Source organism: Eurosta solidaginis, chromosome 2 (genome assembly GCF_040869045.1).
Source record: "Eurosta solidaginis isolate ZX-2024a chromosome 2, ASM4086904v1, whole genome shotgun sequence".
Lineage (NCBI taxonomy): Eukaryota > Metazoa > Arthropoda > Insecta > Diptera > Tephritidae > Eurosta > Eurosta solidaginis.
The window spans coordinates 39,296,437-39,321,877 of NC_090320.1; the positions used below are offsets into that span (position 1 = coordinate 39,296,437).

General features: G+C 38.1%; 2 protein-coding genes across 8 annotated transcripts in view; both read right to left on the minus strand.

Moving 5' to 3' along the window:
* The window catches only part of GABA-B-R1 (gamma-aminobutyric acid type B receptor subunit 1), a 724,819-nt gene that overhangs the window by 271,857 nt on the left and 427,521 nt on the right, over window positions 1-25,441 (minus strand). The gene's annotated exons all lie outside the window — the stretch shown is intronic.
* On the minus strand, window positions 11,144-13,564 carry LOC137239059 (P protein-like). The gene has a single exon (XM_067763979.1). The coding sequence runs from the start codon at window positions 13,562-13,564 to the stop codon at window positions 11,144-11,146; it is 2,421 nt and encodes an 806-aa protein (XP_067620080.1).

Below are 25,441 nucleotides of genomic sequence, written 5' to 3' on the forward strand. Positions count from 1 at the left end.
AAAGTTAAAGTTAAAGCTAAAGTTAAAGTTAAAGTTAAAGTTAAAGTTAAAGTAAAAGTTAAAGCGAAAGTTAAAGTTAAAGATAAAGTTAAAGTTAAAGTTAAAGTTAAGGTTAAAGTTAAAGTTAAAGTTAAAGTTAAAGTCAAAGTTAAAGTTAAAGTTAAGGTTAAAGTTAAAGTTAAAGTTAAAGTTAAAGTTAAAGTGAATGTTAAAGTTAAAGCGAAAGTTAAAGTTAAAATTAAAAATAAAGTTAAATTTAAAGTTAAAGTTAAAGTGAATGTTAAAGTTAAAGCGAAAGTTAAAGTTAAAGTTAAAAATAAAGTTAAATTTAAAGTTAAAGTGAATGTTAAAGTTAAAGCGAAAGTTAAAGTTAAAAATAAAGTTAAATTTAAAGTTAAAGTTAAAGTGAATGTTAAAGTTAAAGTTAAAATTAAAGTTAAAGTTAAAGTTAATGTTAAAGTTAAAGTTAAAGTGAAAGTTAAAGTTAAAGCTAAAGTTAAAGTTAAAGTTAAAGTTAAAGTTAAAGCGAAAGTTAAAGTTAAAGATAAAGTTAAAGTTAAAGTTAAAGTTAAGGTTAAAGTTAAAGTTAAAGTCAAAGTTAAAGTTAAAGTTAAGGTTAAAGTTAAAGTTAAAGTTAAAGTTAAAGTTAAAGTGAATGTTAAAGTTAAAGTTAAAGTTAAAGTCAAAGTTAAAGTTAAAGATAAAGTTAAGGTTAAAGTTAAAGTTAAATTTAAAGTTAAAGTTACAGTTAAAGTTAAAGTTAAAGTCAAAGTTAAAGTTAAAGTTAAAGTCAAATTTAAAGTTAAAGTTAAGGTTAAAGTTAAAATTAAATTTAAAATTAAAGTTACAGTTAAAGTTAAAGTTAAAATGAAAGTTAAAATTAAAGTTAAAGTTAAAGTCAAAGTCAAAGTTAAAGTTAAGATTAAAATTAAAGTTAAAGTTAAAGTTAAAGTCAAAGTTAAAATTAAAGTTAAGGTTAAAGTTAAAGTTAAATTAAAATTAAAGTTACAGTTAAGGTTAAAGTTAAAGTTTGGCTGAGCTCAGGCCAAGGGGGTCACTGCTGGCGGACAGTGAACGGCCTATTAATTAGGTAAGCTGCGAATATCAAATAAGCAGCCCTCGACCAAGAGCGGCTGGTGAGGCGGGTTTGGCTTAAAAGGCCTAAAGCACCCTGAGAACCTCCAGTGGCAGGGCGAGTAGATGCCGCCCTGAATGAAGCATCCACAGCCTAGTACGGGGTTGCTTCGAGGGAATACCTACCCAAGATAGGGAGGCAACTATACGACGTGGGATACACACTCAGGAAGGTAAAGAGGTAAATTATTTGTAAATTTAAGGTGATTGTCACATTAAGACTGAGCCCAGTAAGGTCTTAATTAAGTTATACTGGAATCAACGACTCGGATATGTTTGCTAAGGGCTGGCGAATGTGGCATTCGGAAATCTCAGTACACGGCTTGACACACCGTCGAAATGACTTTCCGGTTAATGTCCCATTTGTCTCCGTCCCATTAAAACCTTGGCAGGCCTTGGGGTACGTTCAAAGTCCGTCATCATTAAGTTGGTGGTGCATGTTCGGTTGACACCCTCCCAATTAATACTGATCTGGCTCTGAACGCAGTCTTCATGAGGGACTGCGTCAACGTTCACGTGGCCTCGCTGCCTTCGCATAGACAACCACGGGATCTATATAGGTAACTGCACACTCGGACCAAGATAGCGGCCTCAAGTGGGGACCCAATTAAATATATGATGAGCAACAACAATACTAAAATAAAAAACCAAACACAGGAGAATGAAATGGCGTTCAATCCATTTGTAGGAAGGAAGCTAGCTCGCTCTCCAGAAGGGCGTGGCCCATCGGCTGGGGGCCTTAGCAATTCGTCGCAAGTGGTAACGAAACCCAAAGGAGCGGAGGCCGAAAGCAAGCAAGGAGCGTTGTCGCCGGGTGCTACACCGAAGCTTTGCAAAAAGAACTCCGACAGCAAGGCTCAAACGGGCACACCATTATTAAGTGAGCTAATTAAGCAGGCGTCAGCTGCGTTAAATCAGCAAAACCCCCTGGAGAAAAAAGATAACCAAGCTAGGCAAGGCGATTGAGGACTTGATGCAGTTCTTCATAGGGCGTAATAATATACACGCGGAAATCATGCGCTTGGCCTCCGTAATAAAAGTGCTGTACATCGAGTCTGCCCTAGAGGTAAAGAATTTAGAACATAAATTGCGTGCAAGCGAATGTGCCAAGGATAGAAGTCCATCACCCCCAGGAAAGCGACCGAGGAATAATTCGTACTCGACCAAGGAGAACAACGTGGTAAAACCCACTACTACACTAAAAGACGTCTTGCCAGGGCACGTGGTGGTCACAAACGACGGCAAGAAACGCAAGAGAAGACGGAGAGGAAAGAGGAAACTGCGACCCAAAAGACGGGAGAGTGGCAGTTAGCTAAAAAGAAGAGCAAGAAAAAAGCACTTAAGGCTAGACCGGATGCAATCATCATTTCCAAGGCGGGGGATGCGACATACGCCGACATATTGCGTAAAGTGAGAAGATGCGACGAATTAAAACCCCTGGGTGATGACGTCAAAACGATTAGAAGAACGGCGAAAGGAGAGCTGTTACTAGAGCTGAAAAAATCGCAAGATGGGAAAACAAGCGCGTACCAAGCAGAAATTGAAGCGGTACTAAAGGACTCGGCTGAAGTTATAACAAAGTCCCAAATGGTCACGCTACAGTGCAGAGATCTCGAGGAGATTTGCAACGCCCTCCACCAGCAATGCAACATCAAACTTCCAGATGTGGCTGCCATAAAGAGCATACGCACAGGGTACAGTGCCACGAAGTCGGCACTTATAAGCCTTACAGCGGATGATGCCAAGGCGGTTCTTAATACGCAAAAAATCCGGGTAGGATGGTTTTCCTGCCGAATTAGAGAGCTCAAGCAAGATAAACGCTGTTATAGGTGCTTGGGCTACGGTCATATAGCTCAGAAATGTAAGGAGACTGTAGATAGGTCTAGCCTATGCAGGAAATGCGGCCAGGAAGGTCATAAGGCTGCAAGTTGCGAAATCGCACCGAAATGCGCGCTATGTGGGGGACAACATTAAGCAGGCAGTTTTAAATGCCCACAACGAGAGGGCAGCAAAATGACTGTCTCATGAGGGTATTGCAGCTCATTTTAAACCATTGCGACGCAGCCCAAGAGCTATTATCCCAAACAGTCTATGAAGGAGGATATGACATAGTGGTACTCTCTGAACAATACAAAAATCGCCAGGAGCAGGGTTGGCTCTCAGATTCAGCAGGGAAAGCCTCAATTTGGGCACCAGGGAAATTTCTCCCACAGGAAATTATGACGCCAACGGTAGCAGGATTCACGTGGGCAAAAATTAACGGTATATACGTCTTCAGTTGCTATGCCCCTCCGAACATGACCATCGCCGAGTTCGAAGACATGATATACGGGATCACCTTTGAAGCACGAGGTAAACACCCGCTTTTAGTGTGTGGAGACTTCAATGCATGGTCATCTTTGTGGGGAAGTAGACGAATCAACGAAAGAGGGAGAGTTCTCCTCGAAAGCGAGAACTCCTAAATGAACCAGGGATATGTAGCTTCGATACAGGTACCAGACGATCCATTATAGATCTCACCTTCGCTAGCAGCGAAATAGCAAGACGAGCAAAATGGTTCATAAGCAACGTCTACACACACAGCGACCATAAAGCTATTAGCGTAGAGCTGCTCGAAACTCCACGAACGGTAGCAGCAAGACATCGACAAAGTAGGAAATGGAAACAGCACCCTTTCGACCCACAAATATTTGACATTATCTGGAAGGACGCCATAGTACGAGAATCGCATGCGGAAGACCAGTCGGTTAAAATCACTAAGTTGCTATGTATGGCATGTGATGCTGCCATGCCCAGAAGTCGCGGAAAAGCACAGCGCACTCCGGAATATTGGTGGAATGACGAAATTGCGGAAAGGCGTAGAAAATGTCACAAAGCACGAAGAATAGCGCAGAGGGCACGCTCATCACCACGATACGCGGAGCTACACAGCACCTATGTCGCACAAAGAAAGGCACTTAAAAATGCCATAAAAAAGAGCAAGAAGTTATGCTTTAGGGAACTGCTGGATAATGTCGACCTAGATCCTTGGGGATCAGCCTACGGAACTGTGATGGCCAAAGTTAAAGGACCGATATCACAGCAACCTACGTGCCCAATACTGATGAATATTATTGTTGAAACACTTAACTTTTTAATGCCTGTATGCAAGAAGGCGTGCTCCCTCGCCCGTGGAAACGACAAAGATTTGTCCTATTGCTGAAACGTGGTAAACAGCCGGATCAACCATCCTCATATCGGCCACTTTGTATGCTGGATTCCCTTGGGAAGATTTTCGAGCGTATAATTAGTGAGCGCCTACAGCTGACTCTAGAAAGACCAGGTGGCTTATCAAATAGTCAATATGGATTTCGCAAATCAAGACCCACCGTAGATGCAATACAAACAGTCGTCAATATAGCTAGAGAAGCTATTTCTGGAAATAAAAGGAAGTTCTGTGCACTGATTATGTTGAACATCAAGAATGCTTTTAACACTGCGAACTGGATGCAGATAATGGCAGTGCTGCAAAGCTTCGGCACTCAAGCTTACTTACGCAGAATTATAGGTAGCTATCTTAAAGACAGAGTACTTCTTTTTGACACGGATAAAGGAGCAAAAGAGTACAAAATCACAGGAGGCATCCCACAGGGATCTGTTCTCGGTCCAACGCTTTGGAATGTAATGTATGACGGGGTGCTACAGATTGATCTACCAGAAAACACGCAAATTGTGGGATATGCTGATGATATTGCAATGGTAGTAGTGGCCAAGAAACTGGACCTACTTCAAGCATTATGTAATAACGCCGTAGCAAGAATGAAGGAATGGCTGACCAATACGGAACTGGAGTTGGCTAGCCAAAAGACGGAAGTGGAATTAGTAAGCTCCAAACGGTCGGCGAACGAGTTAGTCTTAACTGTCGGGGATCATCAAATCACCTCAGAGGATTCCTTAAAATACTTAGGAGTGCACATTGACTCTAAGGTAACTTTCAAAGAGCACTTCAGAGCGGTGGTGGAGAAAATTGCCAAAATTAATGGATCACTTATATGAATAATGCCTAACATTGGTGGTCCGAGCGAAGCTACACGTCAGCTATTGTCCACAGTAACCAGCTCAATAATACTATACGCAGCACCAGTGTGGTATGGATCTAAACAGACCCATCAAAAATATATATTAGCAGCGTACCGACTTGCTTCTTTAAGAATAGCAAGTGCTTATCGGACGGTGTCCGACGACGCGATCCTGGTTCTAACCCGGAAAATCCCAGTGGACTTACTGGCAAGCGAAATGGCCGATCTGTATAACACTAATATCGAGCGACCATCTGAAGAAGACAAGAAAAGAGCAAGGACACAAACAATAGCTAAGTGGCAAGAACGGTGGGAGGCCTCGAGTAAAGGGCGTTGGACTTTCACACTAGTTTGGAACGTAGCTCAATGGAATGAGCGGAAGCACGGTGAACTGAACTACCATCTCACGCAGATAATGAGTGGACATGGCGGTTTCAAAGAGTATTTATGGAAGCGTAGGATAGAGAAAGATCCTCATTGCCCAATGTGTACCACGGAGTTAGAAAACGCAGAACACGTCATGTTCCACTGCCCCCGTTTCCACGAAGAAAGACTTACCTTGCATGGAGTCTTTGGGGAGGAACCTACCACGAGAAATTTAGTATCACATATGTGCAACAGGAAAGAGTGCTGGACTGCAGGGAGCAAAATGGCATTTATAGTAATGACACGCCTGATGGATGCTGAGAGGGAGCGCAGAGAAATGCGCATGCGAAGCAGTGGCGATTAAATGGACACTCAGAGCAAATAGCGGGAACCTGGACGCAGGGACAACAGTAGGCTCTTAAAAAATGAGAAATATCGAACGCCACCCTGAAGTACTGCGAAAGTGGTGCCGGGGTGAGCGACGGTTCCAGAACAGGGCTGTTTTTTAGTCTACGGACACACGGTTGCTGCGACGGCAGCAATTATGGTGCATTAGGCATTTTTCAGCCTCCCAGCAAAAAAAAAAGTTTAGTTAAAGTTAAAAATAAAGTTAAAACAAGCAAGAACGGGACTGTCTTCGGCTGTGCCGAAGACTTCATACCTTTTATGAATGGGGCTGAACAATAATCTTATCCCGTTCGTAATCTCCGAATAATCGGATGTATAAGATAAGAAATATATAGTGAACAGATCTACATACCTTAACGATTTTTAAGATAAATATAAAATAAAAAACTTTGTGTGAGGATGCAAAGTTTCAGGTTTTTTGTGGTCTGCGTGTAAAAACTATGACTACGAATCACGTATTTCAAAAATATATGACGAAAACGTAACTATTTGATGAAATTTGATGAATTTTGAAGATTCTAGCCGTAAAAAAGGGGTCAAAATGACAGTTTATATGAAGTATATAATATATATACGACCGATCTCTATGATTTTTTCAGACAACAATATATGCTATATACCAGGGATGCACCTTAACGTTAAGCTAATCGTTTATCAAAAGATTTCCACCGTTTCCGTTGAAACACTTCGAAATATTATCGATAAAGAAATTATCAAGATAAATTGTATCTCGTTTTTAACCGAAACGAAAGGCTTTCGTTAACGTTAAAAACGTTAACGAAAACGTGGTACTTTATGTTTGAATTATGCTGGCAATGCTATAGCCATGGTGAAGCCGTAAGGTGGCAACAACGAGCGCACATACACACACAAACTCTATGTAATTTGTTTGTGTAATTCGTTGGTGGTAATGTCAAAAATACTCTGAGAAATGTTCGTACTGTCAAAATTCATGAGAAAAGTTGCAATCAGCTTGGATAATGCTTTCACCTTTAATGACTCCGCCATCAATCAGCTTTGCCAGCATAGTTTGAAATTAATAATCAACATAAACGATTTGATTTCGTTTTGATATGGCAGAAAACGAAACGAAATCATTTCGTTAATTTGACGATCTTAACGTTAATAAACGAAACGAAATGACTTCGTTTCGTTTATTAACGTTGATTATCGTAACGAAATGATATCGTTTCGTTGGTTAAGCATGCCTGCTATATACGAAAGCATTTTGTTAAATTTGAAGCTTCTAACTGTTAAAATGGGGCAGAAATTGCGCAAAGTTTCTTATCTGAACAATCGGTTGTATGAGATATATACTATGTGTACCACCGATCTCAATGATTTTTTCAGACATCAATATATGCTATACACGTAAGCAGTTGGTGAAATTTGAAGCTTGTAGCTGTTAAAATGGGGCCGAAATCGTAAAAAAAATATATATATACTATATATATATACTATATATACCATCATATATATATTATATATATCACCGATCTCTATGATTTTTTGACACAAAAATACATACTATATACGTAAGCAATCGGTGAAATTTGAAGCTTATAACTGTTAAAATGGGGAAGAAATTGCGCAAAGTTTCTTATCTGAACAATCGGTTGAATGGGATATATACTATATATACCACCGGTATCTATGATTTTCTCAGACAACAATATATGCTATACACGTAAGCATTTGGTGAAATTTGAACATATCTAAACGATTTTTAAGATAAATATAAAATAAAAAATAGGTAGGTAATCTGTGTGAGGATGCAAAGCTTCACGTTTTTTGTGGTCTGCATGTAAAAGCTATGGCTACGAATCACGTATTTCAAAAATATATGACGTAAACGTAACTATTTGATGAAATTTGATGAATCTTGAAGCTTCTAGCCGTAAAAAAGGGGTCAATATGACAGTTTATATGAAGTATATAATATATATACCACCGATCTCTATGATTTTTTCAGACAACAATATATGCTATATACGAAAGCATTTTGTGAAATTTGAAGCTTCTAACTGTTAAAACGGGGTAGAAATTGCGAAAAGTTTCTTATCTGAACAATCGGTTGTATGAGATATATACTATATATAGAACCGATCTCTATGATTTTTTCAGACAACAATATATGCTATATACGTAAGCAATCGGTGAAATTTGAAGCTTATAGCTGTTAAAATGGGGTAGAAATTGCGAAAAGTTTCTTATCTGAACAATCGGTTGTATGAGATATATACTGTATATACAACCGATCTCTATGATTTTTTCAGACAACAATATATGCTATATAAGTAAATATGCGGTGAAATTTGAAGCTTCTAGCTATTAAAATGGGGCTAAAATTTGCGAAAATATATATATATATACTATATATATATACTATATATACCACCATATATATACTATATATACCACCGATCTTTATGATTTTTTCAGACAATAATATATACTATATACGTAAGCATTCGCTGAAATTTGAAGCCTCTAGCTCTTAAAATAGGGCAGTAATTACGAAAAGTTCCTTATCTGAACAATCGGTTGTGGGGGATATATACTATATATACGACCGATCTCATAAATTTTTTCAGGCAACAATATGTTCAATATACGAAAGTATATAGTGAAGTTTGAAGCTTCAATCTGTTAAATTGGGTAAGATATTACAAAAATCCTCTTTTTCTGAAAAATCGGTCGTATGGAGGATATATGCTATAGTGGTCCGATCCGGTCGGTTCCGACAAATGTCTAATCGGACACCCAAATACACCTGCTCACCAAATTTTATCAAGATATCTCAAAAATTGAGGGACTAGTTTGCATACAAACAGACAGACGGACAGACGGACAGACGGACAGACGGACATGGCTAAAACAACTCAGCTCTTCAACCTGATTATTTCGGTATACTTAATGGTGGGTCTATCTATTTTCCTTTAAGGACTTACAATTTTCGGTTTCGTGACGAAATTAATATACCATTTCATTTTCATGAAAGGTATAATAAGTGAAAGTTAAATATTAACTTCTCATTTATTCAATAAAAGTAAAAAATTTGCTTTCTTATCGGTCGCCACGCTTAAAAAGGTTAACTTGAATTAATATCAAAGACAAAACTTGAATTAATATCAAAGAAAACAAAATGTTGCCTAAATATTATAATTGCATAAGTTGATAATATGCAATAGCTTTACCGCGGCAGTCCCCGAGTGCCACACGTCCTTTTTTTTTAGTATCCTGTTGTTTTTTTAGTATGCTGTTGTTTGGTTTGGTGTTAAACCGATATACACACTCTCCGAAGGTTTTAGGGAGTGTAGTCGCTTCGGTATTAAGCACCATTAAAGTGCAAGCCCGACCATCTCGGGAACGATTTAATGTGACCAAAATAAACCTTCTAGGTCAACCAGCCTCACACCATTTAGTTTCATGAGGAACGTGGGGTCGCTAGTACATCGTCTGCAAAACATTTGTGTCATACATTTATAATTGTAAGAAGATTCCCCTCGCTTATCAACCTCTTGAAACCCGTAATATCCCAGTTATTCTATCTTAATGCTCTGATTTGGTTTTAGTTCACTCACTGTGCCTTTTGCTTCTGGTCTCCTTGCGCTCAAAATATTAGCTCCTAAAACTAAGAATTACGATTACTTCGCCCCTCAACTTTCTCTTTCCTTTTTCTGTTTTCTTCCATTCCAACCTCCTTCCTCCCTTATCGATCCCGTTCGCGGCATTTAAGTCTTCCATCACTTTATTCCACGTTCTTTCCTTCCAAACATCCTCTCTTTAATTATTTGAATACTTCCCTTCCAGCTTCTCGATTTAAAATTTTGTTTTTCGATTTTTAATATCTTTCTCTTCTCTTCCCCGGGGCTCTTTTTTATAACGTTGATTGTGGAACCTAATTGATGTTTTCTTGTTAAATCTTCCATCATATTATAGTAGCACTATGAACACATTCAGTCGCTGTGACGTCCTTATTGACCGCTCAGTGCAACCTAACCTAATATAACCTTAAATTTTTCTTTTTGTACCTTTTCTTTTCTTCACACCCATTAATTACACTCTGTTATTGCTTATCCTTTCCACTATCCTTTAAACCTGTAGACTTCGTTTTATTCTTACCTCTTTTTATAGTTCTCCAGTTCTCCCTATCGGTTTCTCCTTTTTCCGATTCTTGTTTCTTGGCTTTCGCCAATCTTTGTGACTTCTCCCTCTCATATTCCTTCATCCTTATTCCTTGCACTATAACTATTCGGGCTTTTCTATTTCCTCTGCGTCCCATTCCCCCTTTTCGCACTTTCCATTTTTTGCTCACTCCGGTCCTTCCTTCCCTCATATACCGTCCTTTCGTTTCCCTTGACCTGTCTCTTCCATTGCACTTCTTCTTCCTTTGTATTCCCCTACGTCTTGCCATTTCTCTCCATCTTTTTGTTGCTCTTTTTCTTTTTTCTCCATCTGATTTTCCGCCCCTCTATTAACCCCTTTCACCCACAGCCTAATCACGGGTTACTTTTCTTAATCCGTCATTTTTCCACCCTTTTTTCACTCTTCCCTCTGTATCCCCTTTCCTTTCTACTCCCCTTCTAATCCAAATGTATCTCCCTTTTGATCTCCGTTTTCTCTTCGAACTTGGATGGGGTCTTAATTAGTAGAGCCAGCGATGATTGTACTATGGAAATAAAGTATAAGCGCTGATGGACCTGCCACAAATTGGTAAGGCAATGAATGTATCGATATTTGAGTACTTGATAAGTTTAAGCCGACGGTAAATACGCTCATACTGTCAGAGCTACGTTAAGTGAGATTATATTGAAATGGCTGTAGCGGAGGCACGCATACGCCAATCGCAGGAGGCATGTTGTCATACCACATAATAACACCATTATCTCTCCTCCTCGAAGCATTTCGAGGACTTGTTAAAGCCTTCGAAGTTCTTGATGTCGGACTCCACAACCTGACGTTGATTATTCAGAACTGCTTTAGTAAACGCCACAGTCGTTTCGAGCTATCACACTTCCCTCTGAGCAAGGACGTATACATATAAAAAGAAACCAAGTCAACTAAGAATTAATTTAAGCGCCAACAAATTTATTTTGAAAATTCGCTTGCAGAAAAGCAGGGAGCTCTGCCTTTATCTTAAGTTTTACAGATATAATTTGTTTAAGCCCTCCCCACTACTTAACATCCCACTTAATCACCACAAACATTAAAATCAAGTACAGTGATGCCAACAACAAATTAACTAACATAATGGAAAACCCCACTAAAAAATAAGTACGAAATGTAAGTTTGTAACAATGCTTAGCGGCTACACCCGCTGTCACAATATTCGATGAGGCGCCAATTAACGAACCGTTACCGCCAAACGCAGCACCCAATACAAGCGCCCACACGAGAGGTTGCAACGGTAAATGCATATCACGACTTTGAGCAATCGATATAACAATGCGCAACATCATTTGTGTAACGGGATTATTATTGAGAAAACACGAAGCGAGTCCAGCCGTCCAGAGTATAAGCATTAGAGCGACAAGCAATTGATATTCCTCAGCAACATATTGTATAGCATCAACAACCATATGACCAAGCAATTCTTCTAGACCCAATTTGGAGAGAACTTCTATCAAAACAAAATATGAAGCTAAAAAAATGATCGTCGACCATTCAATGCGACAGAGTAGACCTTCAAAGTCATCTACATCGGCCCATATAAGCAAGAGAATGCTACCAAGTAATGCAGTCCAGGTGAAACCTATTACCTCAATTTCAAATGAACGCAACATATATACAGTGATGATAAATAATAAAACAATAAAACATTTAATTAAGAGTGGTTTATCAATGCGGCCATGACGTGCGCGCAAGTCCATTAGGGTGCGCTCAAATTTATTTTTTGGTTCAACGTCTGCAGCTGCATTCTCAGGTACACCTTTGAGCGCCGCGCGAAATTCCTCCGCAGCGCGCGCTAAAGCGCCACGTATTTTACGATCTTCTTCCAGCAAACTACCCACACCGCTTGAAGCGCGCGTCCAACGTTCTATGCCGCGTTCCAAGCCTTCTTTACGCGACGCAGCATCTTCACGATAACGCAAGAAATTTAAGTGTTTAAAGTAGAAATGTAATTGCCAATAGGTTTGCAATAGCACGAGTATAGCACAGGGTGCCATATGTAACATAAAATTACCAAAATGTACGCCATTATTTGCAATATATTCATTACTGGTTATGATGATATTTGGTGGACTGCCTATAGGCGTGCAAGCGGCGCCAATGTTAGCACAAATCACAAGCTGTGTTAACACTGAAACCGGATTTATGCCAGACACCTCGCACAGCTTGATGATAATCGGCGAAGAGAGTAACATTGTAGTGCTGTTATTTAAAAATGCTGAGAGTAAGCTGATAAATATGCATAAATTCAATATCAAACGCCAAGTATGACCCTTCGAGAGTTGATAAGCGCCCAAAGCCAGATAATCGAACATACCCGCATCAGAGATTACAGCAACAATAATCATCAAACTAAAAAGCAATGTCAACATCGGCATATCAATCCAGCTGACCATCTCATCAAATGTAGGACGCGGATTAAGTATGGAGAGTATAGCAACTGCGAATGTGGAACAAATCATCGAAGAGACCGTTGGATCGGCGAGCTCAAAAATGAATAACACATAGAGTAGCAGCAAGGTGAGAAATGCGAATATCAAACCCTTTTTCGTTGGCACCGGAAACCAATCATAATTATATTTAAATGTGACAATATCATCGCCAATGTCGCTGTAGGCGCGCAAAAACATTTCAGTTTGCGCATCCTTTGATATATTTGTCCATAAATCAAGTATGACATAACGTTCTAGCGGTTTCACCATTTCCAAATTTTTCTCTCTCATATCCAAATACTCACGCCATAGCGGCGCTACTTCAACCGTTATAAGCGGTTCATTATTTGCATCGTAAAATGTGCGCACTACTTGTAGATAAAGAAATTTTGCTTCGTCCTCTACACCCGAATAAACTAATTCGCCATCATCACGAAACGGTCCTGCAATTGTGAAGGTAATCGATTCTCCCATATGGGGCACTGGTATCATTTTTGTTATATTTGGCATTATTGATGTGAGCTTTGGCTTGGCCGGCACAACACGATCAAGCAGATATTGTCCAGTCAGCAGTGCCCATATTACAAAAAGACCCATAGGCCTGAACCATTCACGCTTAACTTTGATAATATCGTGTATACGCAATTCTGGTGTTGGCGGCGCTGGATTTTTGCGCTTTCTTTTTACTCTTGCACTGATTTTTTTCAAAACCTCCTTTTGTGCTTTGGTTAGTTGTGGATTGTCCTCTAGAATAGCATCCATTGCTGGATTTGATATGTTTGTTAATCCGCGCTTTGATGCTAGTTGTTCGGCGTAAGCATCTTGCTCAACTTGATCCTCGCTTTCTTGTTCTTCTAGCTCCTCAGCTGCATACTCTTCATGCTCCTCCTCACCGTCAGCTTCTATGCTAATCGCTGTAGCGTCGCTTATATTTTCTTCGCTTACGGCTGCTTCGACATCTGGGGTCGCTGGAGTAAAGTTAACCTTAGACATTGCAAACCGCGAATGACTAGCAACAATATTTCAAATTATTAGATGAAGTTTATTTACATATTATTAAGCAATTTTTTCAAAGAATATTTGTTATTTGTTTTGAATGACATTTACAACACAATACAAGAGTTATGTGATTAAAATCACACGTCTAATCGATTGTGGAGATTAACATTGAGCTTCTCTTCCAATTTGTATTGAGCTCTTTGTAATTTGTTCCGTTAAACTAACAGACCTCTACGTCGTGGCGGCTGCTGCGGGATACTTGTGACTTATCTCGAGCGTCCATTACCCACTGTGTGTTAGTCCTACTAACTCACAAGTAGGTCGATTGAGATGCCGTTTAGTGATGGGCCCATGCGAATTCCAGGTGCCGTGTAGCAAAGCAGCTTTTGCTTTTACTTGAACATCTATATTTGATCCGCCCTATGAAAAGGTGGCTTATCACTAAAATTTTAATTTCATCTTTACCGAGTGAAGAAACGCATTGCTTATCTTTAACAGCTGTTTTCTCGCAATTTCTTTTTTGAGTCATAAGCCACCTTTTAATAGACCGGGTCACATATACCATTTTATCTTCTTAACATGACTGAGAGGCGGTTACCATTCAATGATTATTATCATGCAAAAATTAGTGGGCGCTCCTCCTCTGCAAGGAATGAACCGTAACTAGGGATGCTATAACTGATTTACTCAAAGTCAAAGCTATAGTTATGCATTGTAACTGCTATGTAGTTATGCGAATCTTTATTTGATTCACGGCTTCTTTTTTTTTTTGCTACCAATTCTAATTAAAGTCCCCTACTACGCTCGGCAAAGGGACAGAAACGTTGAAATCTAAAACCGAGAATAGTTTTTTTTTCTCTCCAAATTCTCCATAAAGCAAGCCCAAAGTCATTGGCGAATATGTTGTTGTCATCTTGAATAGTATTGTGGCGAACATTAGTAGTTCGATACGTCACTATGCTACTAGTAAATAAATGCACATCAACAGCAAAGCAAGCAGCCACACATACATGTAAACCAGTGGTCGGGGGACAGTGATTCATTTGTACTCACTCAATTCACACGTATTCTAATTCTCTTTCGTCTAATAGTCGCTGAGCATTTGGCGCAGCAACATACACTATAAACGTCGCTCGCAATGTTGACAAATGTTCTCAATGTTTCATTATTTTCCAACCATTGATCACGTGCAATGTTGCCAGGTTAGTATTTTCGAGGCTAGATTTAGCCTTTTTTTTTGCCTTTAGCCTCGAAATTTTGTGTTTAGCTTCGTGACTTTTTTCTAGCCTTTTTTACTCCGAATGTATTTCTAAAAATTTTTAAAATAAAAAAATTTCAATAGTTCCTGTGAACACCTAATACCTAGTAATATGAGTTCTCTACAAAAGATTAATTCTTTTTTTGCTGAAAATTCGTTGAAAATTTTAAAGCCAGAAGTATTTTCTTACTTTGAAAAAGAGAAGTATAGTTATTCTTCAAGTCAAATAGCATTAATAGAGCTGCAGTGGCGAAAACTTATAACTATACAATGGAAAAATGTACACTCCGCCATGGAATTTAGGTCGGAAGTCCGAGAACATAAAAATGCATTAAACGAACCTCCTTTTTTAGAACTTGTCGAATTCATATTTAGTTTTTTAGTATTACCACTCATTAACGCGGAGTTTGAAAGAGTTTTTAGTGGCATGCAAATTCTGAAAACTATATTAAGGAACAAACTAAAAATTAAAATGCTTAATGCGCTGCTTAATATTAGATGCTCGTTAAAACGCTTATCTAAATGTTGTAATGACTTTGAAATTACCTATGATCTCATATCTATGGTAAATAGCGAAACTTTATACCCAGACATAAGCTCATCTGATTCTTCAGATGGGGAATATTTTATATAAATAATTACTTTGTAATATTTTTTTTATGTATATACACATATGCAATCATTTAAAGTAATTCCATGTGCTAGTCAAAGAAAATGTGCCTGATATGTTTTGAAACAGGAAGTTATGCTTAAGTTATGTTTATAAGTTTTTATTTACAAATGTGTAAACTAAAATATAAAAAAAATTTAATGAATTAACCAAAAAATTTCTGGCCTTTTTTTAGCTTCTTTTTTTTCTAAATTTAGCCTTTTCTAACCTTTTTTTTGCCAATCTAGCTTCTTTTTCTTGCATCACCTGGTAACACCGATCACCTGTACGTAGATTCGTTTAGCTTTTAATGAAGTTATAGCTTTAAACACAGCAACGATTGAAGCAATGATGTTAGTGCACAAAATCATAGCGCGCTTACGCTCTTCACTTTTCGAAATGCCGGATTCTTAAGGTGCCAAATCTGGGATCGCATATAGTGTTGTACGCAATCGTCGGAGTTAAGTCAAAAATCTGCCAATGATTTTTTACTTCTGTTTGAAGAAGATGAGTTTTGTAAGATCAGGCAAAGTTTAGATGCTGAATCGAAATGCAATATTGCCACATTGGTATCCTTAGCAAGCCTCTCGGTATGGAAGCGACCATAGACTGACTACATTTCAACATTGAAATGTGAAGGAATGTTATCCCCGATAGGCGACAAAGTATTTATCTTTTTACGCAAAGGATTACACATTAACTGCGGTTTCTAAACATGGGTCTTCTCCGAACAGTTAAAAACCCAAACTCAACCAGTACTCTCTAAGGAGAGTTGTTTGAGCATAAAAGGCTACTGGTTTCTTAAAAAAAAAAAAAAAAAATATATATATATATATATATATTCTTACGAATATTAGCAAAACTAAGGGGTGCTGCTATCTCTAAGCCGATGCTAAGCAGTGACGTGAATTCACATCAATAATTCAATCATTATGTATCTACATAAACAAAACAATAATTGCGTCTACACATATGTACCATGTACGTATACGAGCAGCGGAGAATCAATGCACAAACACATGCATACATCTGAGATACTCCTGAAAGTATGCAATGAGAGAAGCTATAAAATCGTGCAATTGTAGTTACAGCTGAGAAGTTTGAGAGCTGATGGCAACTAGTAGATTCTGGAAGCGCCTAGAAGATGCGAACGTTGAAATCAGAGAGTATAAAAGGCAGAAAATGTAGAGGCGCTGGAATTCAGTTTGAGTTGAGCTATCAAGCAGTTATTGATTAAGCACGCAATCTGGCGGGCAATAGTAGAGTTTCATTTGAACTATCAATCAGTTTGGTTGTTAAGCAAGCTAGTTGCAAAGTATAAGTGTTATTGTGAAGTACTTTAATAAAGGCCATTTTTCCATTATTCAATATTGGAGTTATTTAGCCTTACGAACTTAGCAAAAGGATAAATAACTGGATTTGCAAGTAGTTATGGGAGCTGATAACGGTTTGGTATTCGGAAACTAAAAGTGAAACAGCACCGAACGTTTCTGTCTCATATCTAAGTCTAGCCGAGAAATCCATCGAAGAATATTTTTTGCCAACAAATGCTATTTTAGACTAGGTAGGCAATTGTCGCTTTTAGTCTTAGATCCCCTTATGCACACAAACCCTGCACGAACAATTGTACACTAGTCCTAAACCGCTCAGCCACATAGTCGTCGGGAGCTATGAAGTTCGGTTAAGCCCTCACAATAACGACAAGGTGCCTACGCTAGAAGGGCATCTCAGGTAAACGCAAGAGATAATTTTTCTCATGAAACTGAAATCGTTAAAAAATTGATCAATTTTAGCCTTAGGTTTATAAATTTTTCGAAATCCTTTTTTATCATGCGACTGAAACTGCCGGCAAAATTGATAAATTTCAATAACTCAGGTGAAAGCAAATAAATTTTCAGATTGTTTTTTCTCATGCAACTGAAACTCAATAAAAAGTTGTTCAATTTCAACGTATATATATATATATATATATATATTGTAACGAATTTAGTGCAATTCCGCTTATTTGCAGCCTTCTACTAACGTTCGAATCACTAAACTGTTTAATAAATAACTCCAATATTCAATAATGCAAAATGGTCTTTATTAGACTACAATAACACTTCTACTTCTCAACAGATAGCGTGCTTAAATCAAACTGATTACTGCTTACTCAGCTTTAAGTCCTTTTATACTCTGTGATGTCTCGTTCGCGTAGTTGTAGCCGTTTCTATTTCTAGAATTTACTGGTCGTTTACCACCTATAAATTTCTCAGCTATAACTACAGATTCAGGATTATTATAGCTTCTCGCATAGCGATAGGCGCGTGTATATGTGAGTGATACTTCAACAGATGATTGCCTACTTTTGGGAGTATCTCAGATATATGCATGTGTTTGTGCGTTGCTCTCCGCTGCTTATATGGACATATGTATAGACATAATGATTGATTTGTTGATGTGCATACAAGTCACACAGAGGCTAACATTCGTCACAATATATATAGGCCTAGACAAATTCAACCAAGCTTCGCTCATTGCATGAGATTTAGCATTTCAAACTTAGTGTCCTGCTGTTTAGTTATATTTCAATTCATTTAAAATAATACCAACACCATTAAGCAAATACAATTTATTAAACGCTTTATGCACAAATACTAATACAGCAAACGCTAATAACACCGTACGTTTAAATATTCCAAAAATTTGAGCCCAACAACAATATTAACTACAAGTAAAAAGCACAACGCCAGCGGAATACGCTAAATGTGCAGGTGCATAAAAACAATGTCAAGGACATTTTCCAAATACCGCGAATGCCATGCAATGTCAATAAAACAACATTGTAAATGTTAGAAATAAAATAGCAACAAAGCAGAAACATCGAAAAAGTGAAGCATTAAAAACAATAGCAAGTATTTCAAAATACTTCCATTAAAGTAGAAGCAAGAAAATCAAAAATTGAAACCACACGCTATAACATAGAAAAAATAATTATAATAAAACGAATAAAACGTGAAATGAGCAAAGAAATGCAACAGCTATTTGAATTGGGAAGCCCCTGTAGGAAAGCTTTCGCGCTCTGAAGTGTTGAACGTAATAAGGTTTTCACGTTGATCAACTTTGTAGTCAATTACAGTTGAATGAGAATAATTAATTCGAAAACTTATTCCCTTTTACGTAAGGTGTTAAAATTGATGAACTTTTCAGTAAATTTCAGATGCGTAAGAAAAGTTATCTCAAAAATTGATTCTCCTCAGCATGAAGTATTGAAATTAAACAACTTTTTATTGAATTTCAGTTGCATAAGAAAAAACAATCTGAAAAATTTATTTGCCTTCACCTGAGTTCTTGAAATTTATCAATTTTGCCGGCAGTTTCAGTCGCATGATAAAAAAGGATTTCGAAAAATTGATAAACCTAAGGCTAAAATTGATCAACTTTTTAACAATTTCAGTTTCATAAGAAAAATTTTTCTCTTGCGTTTACCTGCGATGCCCTTCTAGAGTAGGCACCTTGTCGTTGTTGTGAGGGCTTAACCGAACTTCATAGCTCCCGACGACTATGTGGCTGAGCGGTTTAGGACTAGTGTACAATTGTTCGTGCAGGGTTTGTGTGCATAAGGGGATCTAAGACTAAAGAGAATCCAGCATGTGGAAATCAGCCAAGTAAGGGTAGGCGACAATTTTAGTGGCGTGACACGGGAAACGACGGTTTTAATTGGCACAAAAAGGGATCACAACGAACCTAACAGCTGACATAAACTCATTTACTGTGGTTGTTGACTTTCAGGTGAAAAACATAAGATATCCTGCGAGGGAGTTAATGTGAGTGGTAGAGACATTGCAATCTACATAGACGGCTCGAAAAAAAGGGTGCTGGAGCTGGACCGTACTCAAAGCATCTGCAGATAAGTCAGTCGCGCTGACTTCCTGATACTTGAAGTGCCATAGAGAAAGCAGCCATCCGACTCCAGGACAGTATGCTCTCACGCACTAACGTAATTGGCTTTGTCGAGAGCCAGGCTGCCTTAAAGTTAGAATGCAACGTGATAAATTCTTATATCGTGCGGAAGTTTCCAGCCTTTCTGGCATCAAGAGGAAACGGGCTTGATGTGGAAAAACCAGGATGAGTGCGTAGTGTCGATGTCAATGTTGACTATGTTTGGATAGGAAAGAAACTAGCTTCCTTCTCAAGCTTAACAAATTTTTCGCCAGCCGGAACTCGCTGAGGGCATTCACAATGGATAAACATGTCTCCTAGTGGAAGTGTGTGTTCTCTTGCACGCCCTCTTAACATAACCTTATCTAGACAAAGATTCGAGAATCATCTTTCATTCGCATGACCTAGTCTATACAGCATAATCACTGCATCCAAAGCTCATTGAATACCATACCTAGAGTTCCGTAAATTTTCCAGACACTATTTTCTGTAACACTACCAAAGCTGCCTCAACTAATGTCTTCAGCATCGGTGTTTCTGCACGATACAGAAGGGCGGGTAAGACAAGCGACTTGTAGGGATTTACTTTATTTTTCCAAGACCGTACTCAAGTTGTCAATTGCCTACCTAATCTAAAATAGCATTTGCGGGCTCAGTTTTCCATAGGTTAGGTTAGGTTGAACTGGCCGGTCAATAAAGACCTCACATAGACTGAATGTGTCCATAGTGTTACCAGAATTTGTAACATAGATCATGATATTGGGTACCTCTTTGAGTTATGACACTATTGAAGTAAATGAGCGATATGTAGAATAACTCCGTCCTTTTGGGAAATATCAGTTTTCTAGGACCTAGCTTAATTGCTGCCTCCAGATCTGGCAACTCTGCCGCCTCTAATAGCTGGGGCCTTGACCTGGAGAACGCAGGACATGAATACACCGTTTCTTCCTGCAGCTCACACTTCCTACACTTGCTGTTACTGCCAGAGGGCAGTGTCCAGTTAATATGCCCATCGTGAGCCTTAAGTCTTTTCTTATTTCTGGGTCGACACAGTAAACAGCAGACCCAATCCCTTCCATTAATTTGGAACCATCCGTATACACGTGTTCTGCCATTTCTGCACCCCGGCACCAATCCCCCGGCTCAATTGTGGCCCCAATATCTCTTTCGAAGCTCAGTCACGGGACCATATATTCCGTTTGCCCGATATTAGATGGCGCTATACTGCTGTGGCCATAAGGCCTGTACTCAAGCTGCGCCGAGGCCTTGTTGCCGTTGCTAATGCGATGCGTTTGGACGTTAGGTCTGCAGGTGGGATGTGTAGAATGGCATACAATGCTGCTGTCGATGATTTTCGATAGTTATTCTTAAATTGTTTACTGCATAACTGTAGCTGAGTGCGTTGGCAAAAAATATTCTTCGATGGATTTTTCGGCTAGACTTAGAAATGAGACAGAAACGTGGTAGTGCGGCGCTGTTTCACTTTTAGTTTCCAAATACCAAACCGTTATCAGCTCCCATAACTACTTTAAAGGTCCTCTTGTAGAGGGTGAAGGTATCTTCTTAACTCATGGTTAGGTTAGGTTGAACTGGCCGGTCAATAAAGACCTCACATAGACTGAATGTGTCCATAGTGTTACCAGAATTTGTTTGACGACCAAACGGAAGAACATCAATCAGGTGCGAGGACATATGTTATAGAATAAATCCGTCCTCTTGGCAAATACTAGCAGTTTTCTAGGAGCCAGCTTAATTGCTGCCTCAAGATCTGGCAACTCTGCCGCCCCTAATAGCTAGAGCCTTGACATGGCGAGCGCAGGGCATGAACACAGAAATTGCTCAACCGTTTGTTCCTGCAGCTCACACTTCCTACACTTGCCGTTACTGACGAGGTCTAACTCATGGTAAATTTGATATGACTTAAAACTTTATACAATTTTGACAAATTTTGAAATTAATTCTGCAAAGCAAGGAGGCTGCATCCTCGATATTACTTTGTCGTGAGTGGAAGTTCAAAAAGGAGGAGAGACCCACGAAAACACCTATGGTAATAGTGAGGCCTTAACAAAAACACTCTGCCTTACTACTAGCTAAGATAGAGGCTCCAATATGAGAACTAACTAAAAGTGAAATAGAAATTATCACGCTACGCGCTGCTTTATAAAAAGGAATTGCTCAATACATACAAACATACATATGTACCCCGAAAAGCTTTCATTAGCTTCTATCAGATTTCATATCGTTGGACATATAATTTAATAACTGTGTCCTAATTGTGTATTAATGTCATTAAGTTATTTATGTTTGCATACTTTTGATATTGCTTCAAAATCAAAAAAACATAGAAAATAGCTAAGTAGAAGCGCTGGCTTTGCTTTAATGCCGATTATAAGAGTAGATGTACATAATTTTATGCGCAAATTCACTCTTAAAAGCATGTACTTATGAAGGTATACATGACCTCATTTGTACATACCCTGTAGGAAAAATGTCTAGTTCTAAACTAAACCATTATTAGCTCGCTCTCAATCTCTTCAACATACTTTCAATTGGCGACGTTTCAACATGGCGATGTTCTAGGCAGTGGACACTGTCCCCAGCTGCATTGCTTTTTCTATAGTTCTGGACTAGTCACAATATACATAGCGGCTATCAACCTTTTTTGGGACTTTAGGTTCAGTTATGTACCAGAAGTTTGCGTCATTAGTACGCAGAATCTGTGCATAGTGATATGAGATTTATATGTATGTATAAGCACTAGGGTGTTCGATTATTCGACTTTTTTCAAAAAACGATTTTCCGATTATTCGAAAAATGTTAATTAGAAAAAACCCGGTTTTGAGTTTTCAAACCCGGGAAAACTTAGAAAATTGGTTTTTAGTACTTGCGGAAATAAAAAAATTTGCGTTCAGCTAAAAATAAAAGGTTAATATACCAATAGGTAAATCGTTAATTTAAAACAAAACAAATTCAATGTGTATTTAATACAGTTATAAAAAAATATTAAATCTTATTTCAGTTCACAGTATAATATTCATTTATGGTAACAAAAAGTCCTCATATGTGAAGACTTTGCTTATTGCGATTGAAGTAATCTTTTAAAAATAAAATACAGTTTAAATGTCTCGAATTCAATCTATTATTTTCCTCAGTATTTATGAAATTTGAGACAGAAAATTCTCTTTAACTCAATGTGCTAGTAGGACTTATTGTCAGTAATGCTTTATAAAATTTTTTAAGATTTTCTATCCGTTTCTGACATTTGGCAAAATATACAAAATCGTCCAAACTACCTTTCAGGCATTTGGCCTTCTCGTTTTCTTTGCGCTCAAAATATCGCCACACTCTTGAAGACATTTCATTTCATTTATTTAACAAATTTGTACAACTAAGAACTTAAAGTCTTTTATATGTACATCAACTGACATTAAAAACTTATGCTAATACATTTTATGTGAGTGGGAAGTTCACAATATAAAATTTAAAGAAAATTAAAATTTACGTACTGACATAAAAGTATGCGTTTTATATATGTATTTATTTAAGTTAATCTTATAACTATTACAAATTAATCTAGACACATGAATAGCGGAGGTACAGAAAACAAAGAAAGGAGAAGCAAGGAAATTAGAACATAAAGATTATTTTAGAAAGAGCATTTTAGTCAAAATATAGAAGAAATATCAACATTAGCGAAGTATTTCAATATAATGCTTTTGAAGTTGCTATTATTCAGCCCTACTTTTCGGGAATTGAGTTCCAAAGTCTAACAGCGCTAATAAAAAACAATCTGCTAGACGTTAATTACTTGAAAATTGGAACCACCTTTCTGCGGTTTCTTTGAGACCTGGTAAAATGCCATTTGTCATAAAGATAATTAGGGACCTTAAACCTTACTTTAAACATGAACATGCAGTTTCTGGCAGCCAAGTAATTAAGGATGTTGCATCCCAGAATTTTATCCCTCCAGGGTGATATGTGATCGTATCGACCTACCCCATATACTTACCTGGTAACATTTTTGAAGGTTACACTGATCTTGTTGGCGGACTCCGAGTCAAGTTTAGTATACACAAATTCAAAGTATGTGAAGTGGGGTACAATTAGCTGTATTGCAAGCTTGCGACGAGTTTCCTGTGGTGTGAACGGTGCCGATATGCGTAAGGTCCGCAGTATTATATGAAAATTGCGCCCTACTTTACTAACATGGTCGAAAGAAGTTAATTTGTTATTTAATACAAAGCCTGCGAGCCGATCTTTAAAGATGGAATACTTTCAGGGTCGATTTAGTTTTTGGGTATTCGGTATCGGCTTTTGCAGCGTTAAGACATAAAGCGTTGTTTTTAGCCCAACAGAATACAGCAGACAGATCACAGTTTACTTTGAAGCATAAATCTTCAACGAGGCCAACACGATTAGAAAGGTACAACTGAATATCATCAGCATATCATTGACAAACATACTAAAGAATAGAGGACCAAGAACTGATCTCTGAGGAACACCTGTTTTAATGGACACGGCACACGATTTTATAGACAAAATAGACTTTATTACGTCACACTCACTAACACACTTAAACTCAAACGTATTAATAAAAGTATTGACTAGTTCAGGCATCTACTCAGGATAGACAGAGCTGGAGTTGTTGCTGGAACCAATGAAAAAATTATTTAGTATGTCAGGGTCAATACTGCATTCCACTTTATTTCTCCCATGGACCTTTAGGGACATCTGCTAGAAATAATTAAATAATATGTTAAATAAGTACTAATTGTTTCAACTGCATTATTTTGATTATATCTTTTTCATTCAATTTTGCGTTCGTCCAATTCTATTTTACTTTTGCTTTATTTTTCCAACAAATACGTTTAAAACAGTTGTTGTTCGGTGCTACCATTCAAACGCATAAGCTCACACATATGTTTGTATATTGCGGTTGCCGCTTCAATGAAAACAAGATGATAATACAATTACCTCGCGTTCCAATGGACAGTGATCCAGATCTCGATAAAAATTTAACATGTTGCCGCATTTCGATAACCTCTCAAAGGACTTTTTAGTCCCTCTGAAAAACCGGTTAACCGAAGAAAAAACCGGGTTATTCGATATTCGAAATTTTTGGGATAAAAAAAAAACCGGCAAAAAAATTAAGAAAAAATCAGATTAAAACCGATTCGAATAAACCGTGTCGATCACCCCCGTAAGTAAGCATGCACGCAAGCATAAAATCCTTTTGACTGACTTATTGACCTCATTGCAATTTGTCACTTAATTGCGCGACATGCTTGGCTTCTTAAACCATAATTAACATTTATATTCTGCATGTATATGTAAATATATATCACCCCAATCATACATATATACATACCCCACTTGCCTTTCCACGACTATGTTAAATATCAATTAAATGTTACTTATTTATTCAATTAGTAAGCCAATGTCAGTTGGTTGTTAAAATATTACCGTTATTCTACATTTTTCGTGGAAATATGTCAATGGTGTTCATGGATACATACTAGTAAAGTACGACGTTGAAGAGGGAGCATACAACAGACCCAAGTTTAGGTTAGGTTGAAGTAGCTGCCCGAAGGCACACACCACGAAAATACACCATTAACTTTTGTTTTGAAACCATTTTGAGAACCTGATAAAGGCAACCGAGTCTTTGACATTACGGTCCACGACCTGGAGCGGATAATCTAGAAATAGAGCTCCAAGAGAGCGTTGCCTTGCGTCATTTAGCGCTGCACAGTTGCCGATGAGGTGAACCACAGTTTCCTCCTCTTCATCCTCTTTAAAACTCTTGGAGTATATACGATATTGCGCTCCTAACATTTCTGCATGCCTGCATATAAAACAATGCCCAGTAAGTGCCCCTAAAAGTGTGAAATCGTTTCCCTACTTAGGTTATAAACGTGACGGGATCTTTTAGGATCGCAGTTTGGCCAGGTTTTCTTCGTTATCCAACACACCGGTGTTGTAGCCATATATCGCACACACAAGCGTTTTTGATTAGGAATAATCTGCCTGGTCGTATTCTGCC

Coding starts and splice junctions, on each gene's coding strand:
- LOC137239059 (XM_067763979.1), bottom strand. CDS start 13,564: ATGTCTAAGGTTAACTTTACTCCAGCGACCCCAGATGTCGAAGCAGCC.